Here is a 20,425-nt window from a genome sequence, read left to right on the forward strand (position 1 = left end):
CCCATCGTATTCGAGGAAGAAATGTGGCAGGGAAAAAATCCTGAATGATCGTGATCGGCGATCACCTAAATGTTTGGTGAAATCAAATCGAAGAAAAACAGTAGAACTCAGGACTATGTTTAATAGTGAAAGTAAGAGCATTTACACACGCACAATGTGAAGGGAACTCAAGGGATTGGGACTGAACAGCTGTTTAGCCGTAAGAAAACCACTAATCAGTGAGGCAAACCAGAAAAAAAAGGCTTCAATTTGCTAGGGAGCATAAAGATTGGACTCTGGAGCAATGGAAGAAGGTCATGTGGTCTGATGAGTCCAGATTTACCCTGTTCCAGAGTGATGGGGGCATCACGGTAAGAAGAGAGGCAGATGAAGTGATGCACCCATCATGCCTAGTGCCTACTGTACAAGCCTGTGGGGGCAGTGCTATGATCTGGGGTTACTGCAGTTGGTCAGGTCTAGGTTCAGCAACAGTATGTGCTCCAAGAATGAGGTCATATGACTACCTGAACATACTGAATGACCAGGTTATTCCATCAATGGATTTTTTCTTCCCTGATGGCATGGGCATATTCCAAGATGACAATGCCAGGATTCATCAGGCTCAAATTGTGAAAGAGTAGTTCAGGAAGCATGAGACATCATTTTCACACATGGATTGGCCACATTGAGAATCTTTGGGATGTGCTGGAGAAGGCTTTGCGCAGCAGTCAGACTCTACCATCATCAATGCAAGATCTTGGCGAAAAATTAATGCAACACTGGATGGAAATAAATCTTGTGACATGGCAGAAGCTTATCGAAACAATGCCACAGCGAATGCGTGCTGTAATCAAAGCTTAAGGCGGTCCAACGAGTGTATGACCTTTTTTTGGTGGCGACATTTTTTTTGGACTGGCAGTGTATATCTATCAGTGATTTTATTGCTGGTTTTCTATTTTCTGCTATTTGATTAATAAACACTACTACAAATATACACAATATACTTTTTGGCCTTTTTAACCAGACTAGTGTGTGTGCCAGCCATCTTGGCGTGTGGAAAAAACCTTTTGTATGGTCTCACGGACGACCATTAAGACTGAGCACCTGCTATTATCCACAATTTAACAGTTGTATCCATATATTCAATTTGGGCAAAGGGACCAAGTAGATAGGATTGGATTCCATGAAAGGCACTGAGCTAATGAATTACATGGCCCACGATTAATAGGTGCAAGTTAGAGAGACATATACTATTCTTGTATGGGAGTTATCTGCTGTTCACCCTGCCTCAATCAATATGTCCATGATCAGATAAATCAGAAACTTCCACTTTATAATATATGCCACTATATGGTGTTTAATAATTGATGTACATTTATAGTACCTTTTCTCCTTTTGTTCCAGATGGACCAGTTGCACCAGGCACTCCCTGTTTCAAAAACAGATTGATTTAGACTTGGGTTAGTCACATATATTGCTATACTACTGGTGAGCTGCACCATGCTCAGCTATGTGTTCTTGAGAGATGCAGCTTGGAGGCTATATCATGCAGGCACAAATGTAGCAGAACTTAATTGGTCATGTAACTATAGACATTGTGCAACATAGTAAAATATGAATTCACTGAGTTAATAAAGACTCATTGGAGGTAGTTTACCAAGCCATGTATGCTGGTTTTCATAAGTTTTGGCATGTTTCGTTTTTGTGCAAAAATTAGCATTTTTTGAAATTTTTACACTGCTCTTGCCACTTTGAGAAGTGTGAAAGTGAGTGTGGCAAGTGGGTAAGATCTGTAGACAAAAGTGTTATTTTTAAAGTATGCCAAATTTGTCATACAACGTGCGACATTTGCTAATTTTGAGCAAATTACGTCAAGACCTACTCAGCCAAAGCTGACTACAAAAATTCCTGTCCTGATGAATCTCCACCATTATCTTTACCATCAGTCCTTTTAAAACCACTTACATGAAAATAAATGTTGGCAACTTACAAAATTTGCTCCTATATATCTTTGAACACTATCTAGTAAAGATAGTGAGAGACCTGATTGCCCACCCACATACATGCACAGTGACAGCTTTCCCTATATTTGTGTCTGTACACAGAAAGCTGTCAATCATCCTGGTGGGGTAAGGCAGGACTCTCACTGCCTCCTAGGAGTCCTGTCGACATTTACTCTTTACTCAGAAAGCCTACTTCAATTCACATAAACCTATATATTATGGAGTTTAGCGTCTCTCCTTCTGTCATATCCCTCTCTCAGATAAGGCAGCAGAAATCACCTGACAGGTTCACTTTAAAAATAATATAAAGATTTGGTAATGGAAGGCAGGTCTGATTTGAATTTTTAGTTTTGCAATTGAATCTGATTGTAAGTTATTCATGATCATTATAGTGATTTATGAGATAGCATTAACCCTCTGTAGGAATATTACATTACCCATTTTCCAGCCATGTAAACAGCTACCTTTTTTTCTGTTTTCAAACTGTCTATCAGTGATAGTTTAATGTCTTTTTCATCTCACAAATGCAGTATAACCAACCAAAGAAGATCATCTCTTTGGTTGAGTCTGCATTCTAACTCGCCAACTTAAGAATAATTTATTAAAGGAAATGTGTCACCAGGATCTTGGACTACTATCTGCAGTAATACATGAGTACTGCAGATAAGGAGTCCATATTGCTATTTTTTTTTTTATTTTCCTTCTGCCCCATTTCCCTAATGTCATTGTTTAAAGCTGCGTTGAAATACACTGTTGGGACTGCTGTGCATGCGCACAGGAGTCCTCTACATTGTGTTAGCACAACAGTCCAGACTGTGCATTTCAGCGCAGCTTTGAGTGCTGACAGTGGAGTAACAGGGGGCAAAAAGAAAATGAAAAATGTAGATCTGGACTCCTTATGTGCACTCCTACTCATGTAATAGTTCAGATAATAGTCCAGAATTGTTGTGACAGATTCCCTTTAAGAATACAATCAAAATGTGTCCACATTAAAAATACAAAAAAGAGTTACAAACCGGTAGACCAGTTAGACCAGATATGCCACTTTGTATACCATGTGGGTTTGAAATTGCTGGGCAATTGGTACATGGCTCCCCCTGAAACAGAAAGATAAAAGTGCAAACAGTTTGAGATCGTGGAGATATAAAGCAAAAGCATAGAAAGACTGAACTCATACAAAACAATAGTTGAAAGGGATGTTCTAAAAGAAGACTAGAAAAGATAATTATTTTAACTTATATTTTAATTTAGCTCTACAATGTAATATACACATGTAGAAGGGAACTGCATTTTTATGTGGCTGCCATAAATAGGCCCACATTATCTTTCTTCATAGTTGGTATAGTTAGTACAGCAGGATTTGTATACCCTATGGATGCTGCAATAAATGGAAAATGAAAGTAATATTCCAGTGAGAAACATGTATCACCTATTCCACCCCCTTCCCTATACTTCACATGTATCATGTATGTGTTTTTTTTACCAAGTAGCAGTCAAGCATATACACTGCTGCTCCATACAATCTATATGGGAGTTACATAAACAGCTGACTCTCACAGAGTTTGTTTGGCGTGGCAGTGCGTCCACTTGACCGTCACTTCATACAAACTTCAGGGTCATAAGGCTGGAAGGGATGGGGATCCAAAAGATTGATAGGAGATACCAGCGATCGGATTACCACTAATTCATTGCACATCCAGTGGATAGTTGATAAATACCCCTTTAATGAAAATGACTCCGGGAAATAACTGACAAAAGCCCTTTCTCCCAGGAACAAGAGAGTGACAGGAGGATGCACACAGAGCCTGTATGCACTATATAGTGTACTAACATTAAATCCCCTGCCCTCTGCTGACTCTGTCTCAGTCTACACAGCAAAGCTGACAAGTAAGCTGCTGAAAGTAGATTGGTGTGTGCGCTGTAGTTGCTACAGTCAAATTCTTAAAAATATATTTATAATAAAATATGATGATTCAAATAATACAGAATTTCATTGTTTCTTGATACATTTCCATTTATAGGCGTTGTTTCATTTGTGCAATCCTCATTTAATTTTCAGCTTCCATCATGACAGGCTGATTGGGGGCGGAGGGGGTTTCTCTTGATAGAATTAGTGTACAGCTGGCAAACTTGTGCATGTACAATACAATAGACTGCTTGGTTGTAACAGGAGCTGAGATCTTAGTAATGTCCGTGAGCTCAATTATTTGGAACAGCTTACATTTGGCTTTTAATCTTGCATCTAATCCTCAGCCAGTTAGTCCTCAGCCAGGCTTAGTTTAACTGACCACAAATTTCTAGCCAAAAAGAAAATCATTCAATGCATTTTGACCAAACCTGTAATTTTTTTGTAATGCAACATACTGTACTATTTAGTTGGACTCTTTGTGTTCTCACAAGTCAACAAAAGATTGCATAGCACAGCCGTTTAGTTACTTTTATGCTGACAGAATCACATTTTTCAGCGTATCTTTTTGTAACCCAATTGATATAAGACAATATTTAACATCTTACCTTTTCACCCCTCAATCCATTTATTCCTGGGGTTCCCTGTATTCAAACAAGATGGAAAGACTTAATGCATTATGCTGGTGGTTGACATTATTAAAAATAATCTCATATAAAATAGCTAAATTTTTTGTGCACATTTGGAGAGATTAAAATATAGGACCCTTTCAAATGCCGTAACAAATCATTATTGCAAGTCCTAATTTCTAAGAGTGGGCCCAAATAGGGTACAATAGCCAGTGGGTAAAGTGGACATGTCTCCAATGTCCTGTATATATCTGGTGGTGTCTGACATCATAGAGCAGAACCAGTCATATATCAGTACCAGCACTTCCACCCGTGGTATTTAACATGGGAATACTGTATATTCAAGTGCATCCAATGAACCAGATTCACTATTGACACTGTGCCTCAATTTAATATCTACAACTTTGACAAGGGGGTTTGGCAGTAGCGGGGAAGGGAGTGTGGCCTAAAATGTGACTTTGTGTGTCAAAATGTGCCAAAATTTCTTTCAGAAAAATCTAAAAGAAGCTACACCAAATAAAAGTTGGCTCAGACCTGTAGACAGTCTATAGCTGATCAGTTTCATCATACAACCTGTGCCATTGTCATAATTCTAGCATATTTAAAGACTTGGCAAGGGGAAATATGTCATTGTGGTATGCCAGAAGACGTAGAATAGTCAAAATCTTTGGTGCAAGTGACTTTTTTTTTCAAAATGTGTGACTCTTCCCCCTTTTCTATCACCCTTGTCACATTTACAAAAAGTAGATGGGGCCTCCATGGGCCACATAAAAAAATGTGTGCACCAGAAAACTGGCACACAACATCTGAAATCTACTCCAGCTCCTTGGTGTAGATTTAATTTTATGGTGCATGGACTTCCCAAGGATGCACGAAATTTATTAAGAGACATACCACTTAACAAGTTTGTTTCACTGTATGCCAACAACATTCCTTATTAATGAGGATACGGCATCAATATTTGAAACCAGACAACCCATTTAAAACTGAAGTCCTTTAAATTAGCGTGCATTTTTGTTTAATATTTCCTAATGGCCAGCATGTAACATCTGGTTGTAGCGTTTTTACTCCAGATATTACATTATAAGAATATTTTTGTGACAGTGTAGCGCCATTACAGTGTGATACCATATAAGTATGAAGGTCTGCTTGCACAATAGAAAATATGCAAGACTGAATTGATTGTTATTCCTTCTCTAAGTCATGCCAGGTATACCTGTTCACCTTTTGGTCCTGATTCACCTTCCGGTCCCTGCAGAAAGAAAAATATGTCAGACGTATGATGGGCTATTTGAACCTCTATGAGTCACTAAACATTTACAGAATTATGTAACTGGTCTTTCGTTAAATTTTTTACTTCTTGTTCTACACCTGCCATCCACTACTTCAACCAAAACTTCAAGATTGCTCCCATTGCTCCTAGAGGCTCATTTGCATATATTAAAACTTCATTTTTCCCAGCAATGCGGGCACATATGAACATGGGACCATCACATATGCCTTCAGCTGCCAAGTGCACATGTAACAGGTCAGCCGGTTTCATAGATACAAATCTGCTGACAGATGCCCTTTAAGGCGTAGGAGAATGAGTGCAGACATGCATCTGTATATGTCATTTTGTCCATACTAAGTAATACATGCACTGACTATAAGCTTGCGTTACGTATTGGTATAGTACCAGCATTCTAACACAGATAGATACATGGAGCAAAATAGAACTGATAACTGGCAGTACAATTACTACAGTTCAAGACTGGGAATAAGACATACAGGGAGGATTTATTAAAGCTTTGTTGCATAAAAAAGCAGCAAATGATGGCGCATGCCGTATTTGCTCCATAATTTGCAACTTGTTGTGCTCTCGCTATTTTAGAAAAGAGGGCTGGGCTTAGTGGGTGGGATGGTTCCTCCACAGTCTGCCGAATTTGCTATAATTTATGCCAGGAGCTAGCTGGCATAGATTTGGCTTTCTAGCATGTGGTGGGCCAGAGATGCACCTAATTTATTAAGAGGCACCTCTTAGATAAAAGCTAAAAATCATCATATCCCAGGAACGTTGTAACCTACAAAGATAAATAAGGTATCCTTTTACTCAGCACGATCAACCCTACCTGGTTTAATAGGATTGGTCCTGCTGACAGAGGCTCCTTAAGCCTAATGATCAGCAATGGATGTTCATTAAACATTACTATATGAATTAGTCATTCTGTATTCATTACTCACTGGTTGTCCTGGCTCTCCAATTCCAGGGCTACCCTTCTGCCCTTTAATACCTGGCACATTGATAACCTGTGTGCCATCAGATTTGATCGTTGGACAAATTTCACATTGATCACCCTGCAACAAACAAAACATATCAGTTCTCACTTTGTTTTCTTACTGCAATAAAATAACTAGAGGTAAGGCAGATGCCAGTTCACCTTTTCTCCCTTCAGTCCAGGGATTCCTGGTTTGCCCTGTAAAAAAAATAAAAATAAAAATAACACTACAAACCAATTCAACTAAACGAAGTGCGTTTTATAAAAATAAAAAAAAACAGTTAAAACATATACATAGACATCCATTTGTAGCAAATCTAAAAGTATACATCTGTCTCAGTGAATGAAATGGGAGAGAGGTACAGTCCTGAGACTGTACAGAACTATTTGATATATGGATACAAATTTAGAGTACATAAAAATAATATGCTGTGTGCAATTCTATACAGTTTTTTACACACATACTTCAAGACACTTTATTACTCTCAATGGCCAAAAAACTGTCACCTATACACTGCCAAACATAAAAACTGAATACACACAGCCATAAAACACCTACTAGAAAAAGCTGCAAGTCTACTGTGTCCTGCCTTAAACCATAGTTCACTATTACATTTTAGTTTATTTACAACCTTGTGTATATTTTGCTTTATGCCTTATTCAGCTGGCTGTACTAGAGCCTTATGTGTATTTAGTTCTGAAGATAGGATTTATTATTGCCTCAGACAATGCTTGTCAACCTTTCCCTCCATTCTTCTCTCTTCTTCCCGTAAGTATTTTTGTGTGAAATTTGATCACCAGAATATGTTACTATGTTTAATTGTTTTCATATTTTTTATATTATGTTTATAGTCTTTTTTTTTTTTTTTTTTGGTCTCTGTATTTCAAAAGCCAAAACCTTTCTTTATTTTTCTGATTACATAGCGTATGCAGGACAAATTAATCTTTTAATGGCACCATTTTGGGGTACATCAGGTGAATTGTGTAACTTTTTAATAATTTTTAGGGTGACTGTGTGAAAAAAAAACAATGCAATTCCTCCATTGTTTTTATGGTTTAATTTTTAGGATGTTTAGTGCGTGGTAATAATGACATTTTAACTTTATTCTATAGGTTAGTAATGGAGATCTCACTTTTAAATGGTTGTGTTATGTTTAAAAAAAAAACAAACATATTGTGAATACCAATATTTATATTTTTTTTTCTGATAATCCAGCTGTGTGAGGCCTAATTTTTTAGCAGGGTGAACTAATGTTTTTATTGATACCATATTTTGGGATACAATGGGTCTTTTTTTTGTTAGCATTTTTGGGGGAGGGAGGGAAAATACAGTTTCATTAAACTGGCACATGAAACATATACAGCAGACAAATTAGGCTGGGACAACACACTGACTAGGCTACCAGCATAAGTCATATTTATATTGCAACTCTGAAAATAAAATCAATCAATTGCTATGGATAAAATCCCTTATTTGTCTTTTGCATCTCTTTTTAATGATAGTAAAATTGAAACATTAACTTTTAGTGGCTGATGGTTGCGATAACATGTATTCTCCTTAGCAATTGTATCAGTTGTAAATTAGTTATAAGTGCATCATTAGTATAAATGGCATTAGGCATACTGACTGGTTTTCCCACAGATCCATCTTTGCCTGGAGTTCCTGGTTGACCCTGTGTGTAGAAAAGAAAATGATTAGTGTTAAAATACCAATATGAGCTATATAAGTCACCATTCTGTAATTACTTTGTTCAAAATGGCCCAGGGAGTCCTCCTTCCTCCCATCCCTTCTGCTGGTGCTGCTTTATGCTACTGCACATTTCACTACTTGTACCGAAGGTTACTGTTTAAGACCTTATAACAACCTTTGGCTGGCCCTATGGCTGTTACCTTGTTTGGGAAGCCGTGGTCAGTGTATTGTAGAATTAAGCTAAGATTTTAAGAACTTTCATTGACTGTCTCTATGAAATGTACCCACTGTCTTACACTTAGAGTATATCATCTATCTATCTATCTATCTATCTATCTATCTATCTATCTATCTATCTATCTATCTATCTATCTATCATCCATCTGTCACTTTACAAATGTTGCAGGCTCTTACGTTCTCTCCTGAAAGACCAGGTGGACCACCGGGACTACCCTAAAATGATAAAAATAAGGATAAACAAGTTTACTAGTAAGATAAAATGCAAATATTTAAGTTTTTAAATTTCAGAACATGTGCAAATGTAAGGCTTGTATTTCCTGCTCTCTCATAGGAACTGAAAGACAAAAATCCCAGCAGGGCTGGATCCGTAACATAACAGATACCAGCACCAGACAGAGTCCATTGAATATAATTGGGACCATCAGGTTTCTCTAATGGTGTCTTTTTTACACGATCTGAAAAAATTCTGTAACTATTGTAGTACTGAATTTACCAGAAAATCCAAGCGCATTTAGTTTTATATTATTTAGTTCAGACAATGTTCACATCAGTGTTTCTATAACTTATGATGGCAAGAACAGTGCAGCATGTGGCATTTGGCCTCATTCACACGTCCATGGTGACATCAGTGACAAGATGGTCAGTATTTCATGTCTGTGAAGAATCCGTGTTTTGTCCGCATGTCTGTTTTTTGCCCTCTGTGTGTCATTTCCAAGCAACAATCCATGAAATACAGATGCAACACGGATACCATGCCACGGATCCATGTTTTGTCACTGACCCATAGACTATAATGGGTTTGAGGGATTCATGATTACAGACAAAAATAGAGCATGCATCTGTGACGTAACCCCGACTCCATGGATGGTGAAAATTCATAGATGTGTGAATGAACACATTAAAATCAGTGGGTACTTGTGCTGTCTGTGGAGAACAAAGTCTTGAATAGAAACTATAGCAAATGCATGAATAGAACCTTTGCCTTCTACAAATATAGTATGGGAATAGATTGCTTGCTTTTATTAGACAACATATTGATCATCAACTCTAATATTTGCACAATTAAACTTTTTACTTAATTTAGAAACCCCATAGATCTCAGAATTATCAGGTCTTCAAAGACCAAATGGCACTCTTGATCAAGACATGCAGACTACAATCCTATCTGTCAACACTAAAGGATTGGGTGGATTATACCCTGGCTTGATATCAACAGAGGATTGTCTTCAGCTTCCAGAAGTATTAAAGAACTCACCGGTTTGCCTTGTATTCCAACTCCTGGAAGTCCAGGTTTTCCTGGAGGTCCTGGTTCTCCTGCAAGGCCTTCAGGACCTACTATTCCAGATTCTCCCTACAACAAAACAATCAAAGAACAAACTTCATGATTTAAGAAATTGCTAACAAGTTTCAACTAACTTACAATTTCTATATAAAAAATAAATAAATAGAAAATATTATATATATATATATATATATATATATATATATATACACACACACACACACTCACCTAAAGAATTATTAGGAACACCATACTAATACGGTGTTGGACCCCCTTTTGCCTTCAGAAATGCCTTAATTCTACGTGGCATTGATTCAACAAGGTGCTGATAGCATTCTTTAGAAATGTTGGCCCATATTGATAGGATAGCATCTTGCAGTTGATGGAGATTTGAGGGATGCACATCCAGGGCACGAAGCTCCCGTTCCACCACATCCCAAAGATGCTCTATTGGGTTGAGATCTGGTGACTGTGGGGGCCATTTTAGCACAGTGAACTCATTGTCATGTTCAAGAAACCAATTTGAAATGATTCGAGCTTTGTGACATGGTGCATTATCCTGCTGGAAGTAGCCATCAGAGGATAGATACATGTTCTCATTCTGTTTACGCCAAATTCGGACTCTGCCATTTGAATGTCTCAACAGAAATCGAGACTCATCAGACCAGGCAACATTTTTCCAGTCTTCAACAGTCCAATTTTGGTGAGCTTGTGCAAATTGTAGCATCTTTTTCCTATTTGTAGTGGAGATGAGTGGTACCCGGTGGGGTCTTCTGCTGTTGTAGCCCATCCGCCTCAAGGTTGTGCGTGTTGTGGCTTCACAAATGCTTTGCTGCATACCTCGGTTGTAACGAGTGGTTATTTCAGTCAACGTTGCTCTTCTATCAGCTTGAATCAGTCGGCTCATTCTCCTCTGACCTCTAGCATCCACAAGGCATTTTTGCCCACAGGACTGCCGCATACTGGATGTTTTTCCCTTTTCACACCATTCTTTGTAAACCCTAGAAATGGTTGTGCGTGAAAATCCCAGTAACTGAGCAGATTGTGAAATACTCAGACCGGCCCGTCTGGCACCAACAACCATGCCACGCTCAAAATTGCTTAAATCACCTTTCTTTCCCATTCTGACATTCAGTTTGGAGTTCAGGAGATTGTCTTGACCAGGACCACCCCCCTAAATGCATTGAAGCAACTGGTGTTCCTAATAATTCTTTAGGTGAGTGTATATATATATATATATATAAATAATGAAAATCCGCGGCACTCCTTAAATATGAAAAAAATGTGCTATTTATTCACACATGTCATACAGCAATGTTTTGGGTCTCTCTCAGAACCTTTTTCAAGCCAAGTGAAACTTAAAGTGCAACAGTGCAATAGCGGCTTTCAGAGATCCCCCAATGATGGCATATAAAAGAGCACGGAATATTAGGGATAGAATAGTGCGCTCAAGGGTGCCAGAAAAAGGTCAGGCAAGACAAACATTTTTGAAAACCAAACGTACAGGGAGTTTCCCGTGTTTGGGATGTGTAAATTGCAAACTTATGCATAAGGGGTCGGCATTTACACATCCAAAAACAGGAGAGATTTTTTACATCAAATATTATCTTACATGTGACTCATCTTGGGTAATATATGTATTGTGGTGCCCGTGTAAAATGCTGTACGTGGGAGAGACCACGTGCGACATAACAACCAGGTTAAACAATCATAAACAATCCATCAGAAATAAAAGAAAAGATCTACCGGTATCAAAGCATTTTGCGGAAAAAAATCATAAGGAGAATGAATTAAGATTCATGATCTTGGATCATGTGAAACCGCTGGAAAGGGGCAGAGATAGGCTAGTGTTATTAAAGAAAAATGAGCTCAGATGGATTTTCCGTCTTGATACATTGAAGCCCAAAGGTTTAAATGTTGAATTTAGGGTAACTGGGGGTATGGTAGGTTAATGCCCTACTATCCATTGTTTGTGATCTTGTGCATCTCTATTGTTGTACCAGGTGAATTTAACGTATGTTACATAGAACTATTTGGATGTATATATATAGTGGGGATTCGCACCAACAAGGTAGCAGGTCTTAATCCAGGCCCAAACTCCCAGGTCCCAACACAGAGACTGATAGAACTCCACTGTCAGAGAGAAGTAATCCAAACCACCTGACAGTGCTACCTGTGTTTTATAGCCCAAAACCAAGACCCGGCCTGGAACGTGGGGGGTAGTCACCCACCCAGCACTTTGACTACTCCCAGTAAGAGCCGTCCCGGATCAGCTATTACAGCTATACTAAACAGCAACGTGTCAAACAGCATTAGCTGCCGCTGACACATGAAAATACCGGCTCTTACTTCACAGAGTCCAGGAACCTCGGTGACACATACCTACCATCAATGACGACCCCTTGTACCTTCGTACATACCTCCTTCCTTTGTTCGACCCTGAGGGGGTGAACACATGTCAAACAGTGTACCCGGGAAAGGGCATCTGCTTTTCTTGCAACCGGCCTGCCCTGTGTTCCACCGAAAATGTTAAATTTTGTAGGGAGAGAAACCATCGGGTGACCCGGGCATTTCTGTTCTTGGCCTGGCTCATCCATTTGAGAGGGGAGTGGTTAGTCACCAGGCGGAACTTTCTCACCAACAAATAATAGCGGAGAGACTCCAGTGCCCACTTGATAGCCAGGCACTCTCTCTCCACTATACTGTACCTGGTCTCGGTTGGGGTGAGCTTACGGCTGAGGAAGACAATGGGATGCTCCTCCCCGTTGACAACCTGAGAGAGTACAGCACCGAGACGTACTTCGGAGGAATCGTTCTGTACTATAAACTCCCTTTTGAAGTCGGGTGTCACCAAAACCGGGTACCCACACAGGGCTGACTTCAAAGCGTAGAAAGCCTCTTACGCCTGATCATCCCAGTGGACCATCACTGACTTGCGTCCCTTCAAGAGTCCTGTCAATGGTGCGGCCACCGTAGCAAAGTTAGGGACAAACCTCATATAATATCCCACCATTTCCATGAACGACTTTACTTACCTAGTAGTGACAGGTCGAGGCCAATTCCGTATTGCCTCTATTTTCTTCACTTGGGGTTTGATGAGTCTGCGCCCAATGACATACCCCAGGTATTTTGTCTCCTCTAACCCTATTGCACATTTTTTTGGGGTTAGCTGTTAGTCCAGCCTTTTGAAGGGAGTCCACTACAGTCTGTACTTTTGGTAGGTGACTTTCCCAGTCGGTACTGTGAATATCGTCCAGGTAAGCCGAAGCGTACCGATGATGTGGACGCAGCACAATGTCCATGAGCCATTGAAAAGTGGCAGGGGTGCCATGCAGACCAAAGGGTAACACCTTATATTGGTACAGTCCCTCTGGTGTGATGAAGGCGGTTTTCTCTTTGGCAGCCTCCGTCAAGGGTACCTGCCTTGTTTTGTCATTTACTTAATGTGTGAATAAACACTGAACTGTTTATTTTAAAGCCTTTGTTGTTGCCTCTATACTGCGTCCGCTAACCTGCCTACCAGAGCAAATCCCCACAATTAAACCAGCGAGATTACAACCCGTTTTCCTTGACAAAATGGAAGTTCTTGTGAAAGCCCTCATGGAGGCTAACTGGCAGCAGCGGGAGGCTAATGAGCAGCAGCAGGAAACCCTACCACTGGCCCTTTGGTCTCAGGTTCCCAGGGTTCCGGTTTCCCCCCTGAGCAAGGCCACTCTACTGGGGTTACACCTGTCTCACAGGTATCGGTAACTTTTGTATCAGGCCACAGTGCCGGGAAACCCGGGAAGTCTCTCCCAATTATAAGTTCAGAATGTAAATTGATAGCGACGGCCACCTCGTGAGTCCACCTGCTGGCCACCGTGGACAGAGACACCAGGTTAGTGGGATAGTCCTTTAAGTCTCCATGGATTCACACTACCCCGACTTTTCAGCCAGTATACTCGGCAGGCAGCTCTTACCAGGGACACCAGACTCCCTGAGTTCAGCAGAGCCATAGCCAGAGTGTCTCCCACTTCCACCTGGCACAGGTGGCTATTGTCTATAGTCTCGGGGGTACCTGTTGCACACAGCTTCCTGGCATACAATGAGTGGCGGTAGCTATAGTTAGTATCCATAGGTTCGCCCCGATGGGGACAGTTGGCCCTTATGTGGCGAGGCTCCTGACACCACCAGCAGACCACTGGAGATGGGTCTGCAGGGGGTAAATCCCAGGCTGGTTTTACTGGCACCAGCCGCCGGGTCTGGGGTGGAGATTTCCAGGGTTTGACTGCCCCCCTCCCAAAAGAACTCCCCTGTAGATTCCTTGTAGCCTCAGAGCGCTCAACCAGGTCGACCATCTCAAGAGCATTACCAGAAAGCAGCATGAGGAGACCACAGAGTGGCCCAATGACAGGGTCTGGAGGTGGAAGCAGCATGAGGAGGCGACCGAGTGACACAATGACAGATTCTGTAGGTGGCGGCAGCAGCATCAGCAGCAGTAGAAAGCGACCGAGTGGCACAATGACCGAGTCTGGAGTTGGCAGCAGCATGAGGAAGCCTCAGAATGGAGTCTAGAGGGGGCAGCTGCATGAGTAGGCCACAGAGTGGCACAATGACAGAGTCTGGAGGTTTCGGCAGAAGCAGCATCAGGAGGAGGCCACAGAGTGGCACAATGGCAGAGTCTGGAAGTGGCAACAGCATGAGTAGGCCACAGAGTGGCACAATTGCAGAGTCTGGAGGTGGCAGCAGCATGAGTAGGCCACAGAGTGGCACAATGACAGAGTCTGGAGGTGGCAGCTGCAGCATCAGGAGGAGGCCACAGAGTGGCACAATGACAGATTCTGGAGGTGGCAGCAGCATGAGTAGGCCCCAGAGTGGCACAATGACAGATTCTGAATGTGGCAGCATCATGAGAAGGCCACAGAGTGGCACAATGACAGAGTCGGGAGGTGGCAGCAACATGAGTAGGCCACAGAGTGGCACAATGACAGATTCTGAATGTGGCAGCATCATGAGAAGGCCACAGAGTGGCACAATGACAGAGTCTGGAGGTGGCAGCAGCATGAGTAGGCCCCAGAGTGGCACAATGACAGAGTCTGGAGGTGTCGGCAGCAGAAGCATCAGGAGGAGGCCACGGAGTGGCACAATTACAGAGTCTGGAGGTGTTGGCAGCAGCAGCATCAGGAGGAGGCCACAGAGTGGCACAATGACAGAGTCTGGAGGTGGCCGCAGCATGAGTAGGCCACAGAGTGGCACAATGACAGAGTCTGGAGATGTCGGCAGCAGCAGCATCAGGAGGAGGCCACGGAGTGGCACAATTACAGAGTCTGGAGGTGTCGGCAGCAGCATCAGGAGGAGGCCACAGAGTGGCACAATAACAGAGTCTGGAGGTGGCAGCAGCATGAGTAGGCCACAGAGTGGCACAATGACAGAGTGTAGAGGTGTCGGCAGCAGCAGCATCAGGAGGAGGCCACAGAGTGGCACAGTGACAGATTCTGAATGTGAAAGCATCATGAGAAGGCCACAGAGTGGCACAATGACAGAGTCTGGAGGTGGCCGCAGCATGAGTAGGCCCCAGAGTGGCACAATGACAGAGTCTGGAGGTGTCGGCAGCAGCAGCATCAGGAGGAGGCCACAGAGTGGCACAATGACAAATTCTGAATGTGGCAGAATCATGAGAAGGCCACAGAGTGGCACAATGACAGAGTCTGGAGGTGGCAGCAGCATGAGTAGGCCCCAGAGTGGCACAATGACAGAGTCTGGAGGTGTCGGCAGCAGCAGCATCAGGAGGAGGTCACAGAGTGGCACAATGACAGAGTCTGGAGGTGGCCGCAGCATGAGTAGGCCACAGGCACAATGACAGAGTCTGGAGGTGTCGGCAGCAGCAGCATCAGGAGGAGGCCACAGAGTGGCACAATAACAGAGTCTGGAGGTGGCAGCAGCATGAGTAGGCCACAGAGTGTCACAATGACAGAGTGTAGAGGTGTCGGCAGCAGCAGCTTTAGGAGGAGGCCACAGAGTGGCACAGTGACAGATTCTGAATGTGGAAGCATCATGAGAAGGCCACAGAATGGCACAATGACAGAGTCTGGAAGTGGCAGCAGCATGAGTAGGCCCCAGAGTGGCACAATGACAGAGTCTGGAGTTGGCAGCAGCAGCATGAGAAGGTGACAGAGTAGCACAATGACAGAGTCTGGAGGTGGCAGCAGCATGAGTATGCCACAGAGTAGCACAATGACAGAGTCTGGAGTTGGCAGCAGCATGAGGAAGTCACAGAGTGGCACAATGACAGAGTCTGGAGGTGGCAGCAGCATGAGTAGGCCACAGAGTGGCACAATGGCAGAGTCGGGAGGTGGCAGCAGCAGCATCAGGAGGAGGCCACAGAGTGGCACAATGACAGAGTCGGGAGGTGGCAGCAGCAGCATCAGGAGGAGGCACAGAGTGGCACAATGACAGAATCTGGAGGTGGCAGCCGCAGCAGCAGCATCAGGAGGAGGCCACAGAGTGGCACAATGACAGAGTCTGAATGTGGCAGCAGCATGAGAAGGCGACAGAGTAGCACAATGACAGAGTCTGGAGTTGGCAGCAGCATGAGGAAGTCACAGGGTGGCACAATGACAGAGTCTGGAGGTGGCAGCAGCAGCATCAGGAGGAGGCCACAGAGTGGCACAATGACATAGTCGGGAGGTGGCAGCAACATGAGTAGGCCACAGAGTGGCACAATGACAGATTCTGAATGTGGCAGCATCATGAGAAGGCCACAGAATGGCACAGTGACAGAGTCTGGAGGTGGCAGCAGCATGAGTAGGCCACAGAGTGGCACAATAACAGAGTCTGGAGGTGGCAGCAGCATGAGTAGGCCACAGAGTGGCACAATGACAGAGTGTAGAGTTGTCGGCAGCAGCAGCATCAGGAGGAGGCCACAGAGTGGCACAATGACAGATTCTGAATGTGGCAGCATCATGAGAAGGCCACAGAGTGGCATAATGACAGAGTCTGGAGGTGACAGCAGCATGAGTAGGCCACAGAGTGGCACAATGACAGAATCTGGAGGTGTCGGCAGCAGCAGCATCAGGAGGAGGCCACAGAGTGGCACAATGAAAGAGTACGGAGGTGGCAGCAGCATGAGTAGGCCACAGAGTGGCACAAAGACAGCCTAGAGGTGTCGGCAGCAGCAGCAGCATGAGGAAGCCACATAGTGGCACAATGACAGAGTCTGGAGGTGGCAGCAGCATGAGTAGGCCACAGAGTGGCACAATGACAGAGTCTGGAGGTGGCAGCAGCATGAGTTGGCCACAGAGTGGCACAATGAAAGAGTCTGAATGTGGCAGCAGCATGAGAAGGCCACAGAGTGGCACAATGACAGAGTGTGGAGGTAGCAGCAGCATGAGTAGGCCCCAGAGTGGCACAATGACAGAGTCTGGAGGTGTCTGCAGCAGCATCAGGAGGAGGCCACAGAGTGGCACAATGACAGAATCTGGAGGTGGCAGCAGCATGAGTAGGCCACAGAGTGGCACAATGACAGAGTCTGGAGTTGGCAGCAGCATGAGGAGGCCACAGAATGGCACAATGACAGAGTCCGGAGGTGTCGGCAGCATCAGGATGAGGCCACAGTGTTGCACAATGACAGAGTCTGGAGGTGGCAGCAGCATGAGAAAGCCACAAAATGGCACAATGAGTATTGATAATACAAGATACTTCTGGGGGAGCCTGCCTGGCATGAACAGGCCTCTAGTAGCTACAGACAATGAGAAGACAAAGCGTCAAGATAGCTTTAGGCCCATAAGAGTCGCAAAGTTCATCAAGATACGTCACTAAAGATTTTACCGCATATTTTTTTTTTCTGAAGCCAGAGCTACTGCAGACAACTGATTGGGGGGGTGCATAGTGTCGGTCCCTTACCAATCAGATCAGAAGTGTAGGCCATCCTGGAAAACCCCTTTAAAGTTGTTGTCTCACAAAGATGGCTAGTGTCTCCAGCTGTTGTAAAGCTACAATTCCCACCATGCCCTGCTGTAGGCTGATAGCTGTAGGCAGTCTGGACATGCTGGGAGTTGTAGTTTTGCAGCGACTGGAGAGCCACAGTTTGGCCATGTTTACCCTATTAGGGGGAAAAAAAAAAGATTTTACCATTTTACCACATATAACCATCGCGCTGACCACTGAATTAATTTTGTTTTTAACCGACATACTCTTATAAAGATTTTACCGCATATAACCGCAGCGCTGACCAGTAAATTCATTTTATTTTTCAACTGAAATACTTCAATAAAGATTTTACCACATATAACTGCAGCGCTGAACATTTTATACAATTTGTTTTTCCACCAAAATACGTCAATAAAGATTTTACTGCATACAACTACAGCGCTGAACGCTGAATAAGATTTGTTTTCCCACAGAAATACATCACAAAAGATTTTACCACATATAACTGCAGCGCTGAACGCTGAATACAATTAGTTTTTTGACCAAAATAAGTCACAAAAGATTTTACCGCATATTACTACAGAGCTGAACGCTGAGTACAATTTGTTTTTCCACCTAAATACGTCAATAAAGATTTTACCGCATATAACTGCAGAGCTGAACGCTGAATAAACTCCCAGCCATGCTTTCAACACACATAACTGAACTGGCCAGTAAACGCTTTCAGCAGAAATAAATGCACCAGTGAAGTGCCCATATATTTTTCAGAGCTGTATAATAGCTATTTAGAACCCCAAATAATCTTTCTCTGCACTTGTAAATCGCTTTTCTAGCCCTGTCCCTAGCGCCTTCTGACGTCTCTCCCTGCACTAAGATGCTGTGAAATGATTCCTCCCTATTCTTTCCCTGCACTTATAAATCTTTTTTTTTTCAGTTTTTTTTCACTATGAGGTTTTTCCAATTACTGTCCCTAGCGCCTTCTCACGTCTGTCCCTGCACTCAGAACGCTTGAAAATGTCTGACTCTAAGAAGGCCGCCGTATTTATAGGGCTGTGACATTACAGGGCTGGCTGCATGCATGGAATTATGGGTCAGCCCGCCTTCCCAGAGTTCCTTGCGTGTAGGAACGTGTAGCCGCCATTTTAGGAAAAATTTTGATTCGTTACCACGAAGCGAGAGGAAATTTGCATTAGTTGTGAATCTAATTTTTCCTGAAATTCAGATCGAATTCCACTTTGTCTGATTCAATTCGCTCATCTCTAGTCACAGATTTGGAATTTTGTCCCGGATGGTGACCCTGTACCATAGCACTAATTTTTCAAGTGGAAAACTAAATGAAGCTGTGCTGAGATTGGCATCTACCGTATGCCTCCCGCCCCCCAGCTATTCCCCATATGGATTAAGGATTACTTACAGACTCGTATATGTGACATTCTGTCATAATAACATGTACTTCTACATGTGACCACCTCTACAATCAGTAGTTATGGCCAGAACATATACAGTATACTTTACAATCAGTATGCAAGTGTATAGGATGTGACATACAGTCATTGGTATCACATATTATCTTCGCCATATAGATTCACAAATTCTTAGCACATGAGCATCACAAATAAAACTGACTAACACTTACCTTTTGCCCTTTTGGACCCACCACACAGATTTCACCTGGTTTTCCCTAGATTAATGAGAATAAAAGTTCAATATGTACTGTTTTTTTTAGCATATGCACTATGTTATGGTATTGTTTAAAGGTAACCTTCAGCAGGTCTCCCTATTATATTTGATTACCTTAGTTAGTAGATGGCATCATAATCCATATACTGTACAATGCAAAAATTATATTTCTTTGAAACCCGATTCTACTGAGATGGAGTATATCTGTAAAATATGTCCTTGACTTCACTCTAAGCTACATATTCAGGCAGCATGTCTCTGTTTATGCTGTATTTCTCTTACTAATGTTTTAAATATATATTTTTATTCCCTGCTGAACTTGTACTTTCCAGCACCTGCCTCTTGTACCAAGACTGTGCCCAATGCTGCCCAAGACTGGCAAAGTAATGACAGTTCTGTTGGAATCCTCTGCCCTGACAGTGCCCTCACAGAGTTGTTTTAGTTACTAATGCAACATTTCCCAACAAAAACTCTTCAAAATGTAATATTTTCAAATATAAGTGTGCTGGATGGAGATGATTAATAAGAAAAAAGTTCAAAAAAGATGCATGATACTTACATCTCGTCCTGGATAACCAGCTGTTCCTTTCAGTCCAGTGTATCCTATTTCACCCTTTTGTCCCTAAGTGGCATTAGAACAGTTATTATTTTACCTGCTGGAAGCTGACATACTGTATAATATTTCTGTATGGCGACAAATGCAGCTTACTTTTTCCCCATGTGGCCCAGATGGTCCTTCATATCCTCTCGGACCCTGTTTGCAATAAGATAATTAATGCCACGTGATAGCAAACACTAGATGTTATCCTGCTCTTTAGACAACCAAAAATTAGTCATTTAAAAATCAATA

At 42.6% G+C, this 20,425-nt stretch overlaps 1 protein-coding gene across 8 annotated transcripts in view; it reads right to left on the bottom strand.

Annotated features, from left to right (window-relative positions):
- Window positions 1-20,425, bottom strand: part of COL16A1 (collagen type XVI alpha 1 chain) — a 237,183-nt gene that overhangs the window by 64,317 nt on the left and 152,441 nt on the right. For all 8 annotated transcript variants that reach the window (XM_040424536.1, XM_040424542.1, XM_040424541.1 and 5 more), the window contains exons 15-26: window positions 20,285-20,329; window positions 20,135-20,197; window positions 19,532-19,576; window positions 9,961-10,056; window positions 8,880-8,918; window positions 8,404-8,448; window positions 6,938-6,973; window positions 6,741-6,854; window positions 5,734-5,769; window positions 4,497-4,532; window positions 2,999-3,079; window positions 1,364-1,408 (exon numbers count right to left, since the gene is read on the bottom strand). In XM_040424536.1, the coding sequence (XP_040280470.1) occupies window positions 1,364-1,408; window positions 2,999-3,079; window positions 4,497-4,532; window positions 5,734-5,769; window positions 6,741-6,854; window positions 6,938-6,973; window positions 8,404-8,448; window positions 8,880-8,918; window positions 9,961-10,056; window positions 19,532-19,576; window positions 20,135-20,197; window positions 20,285-20,329 (681 nt within the window). The remainder of the gene's footprint in view (window positions 1-1,363; window positions 1,409-2,998; window positions 3,080-4,496; window positions 4,533-5,733; window positions 5,770-6,740; window positions 6,855-6,937; window positions 6,974-8,403; window positions 8,449-8,879; window positions 8,919-9,960; window positions 10,057-19,531; window positions 19,577-20,134; window positions 20,198-20,284; window positions 20,330-20,425) is intronic.

The sequence above is a fragment of the Bufo bufo genome, chromosome 3 (genome assembly GCF_905171765.1).
Source record: "Bufo bufo chromosome 3, aBufBuf1.1, whole genome shotgun sequence".
In the NCBI taxonomy this organism is placed as follows: Eukaryota; Metazoa; Chordata; class Amphibia; order Anura; family Bufonidae; genus Bufo; species Bufo bufo.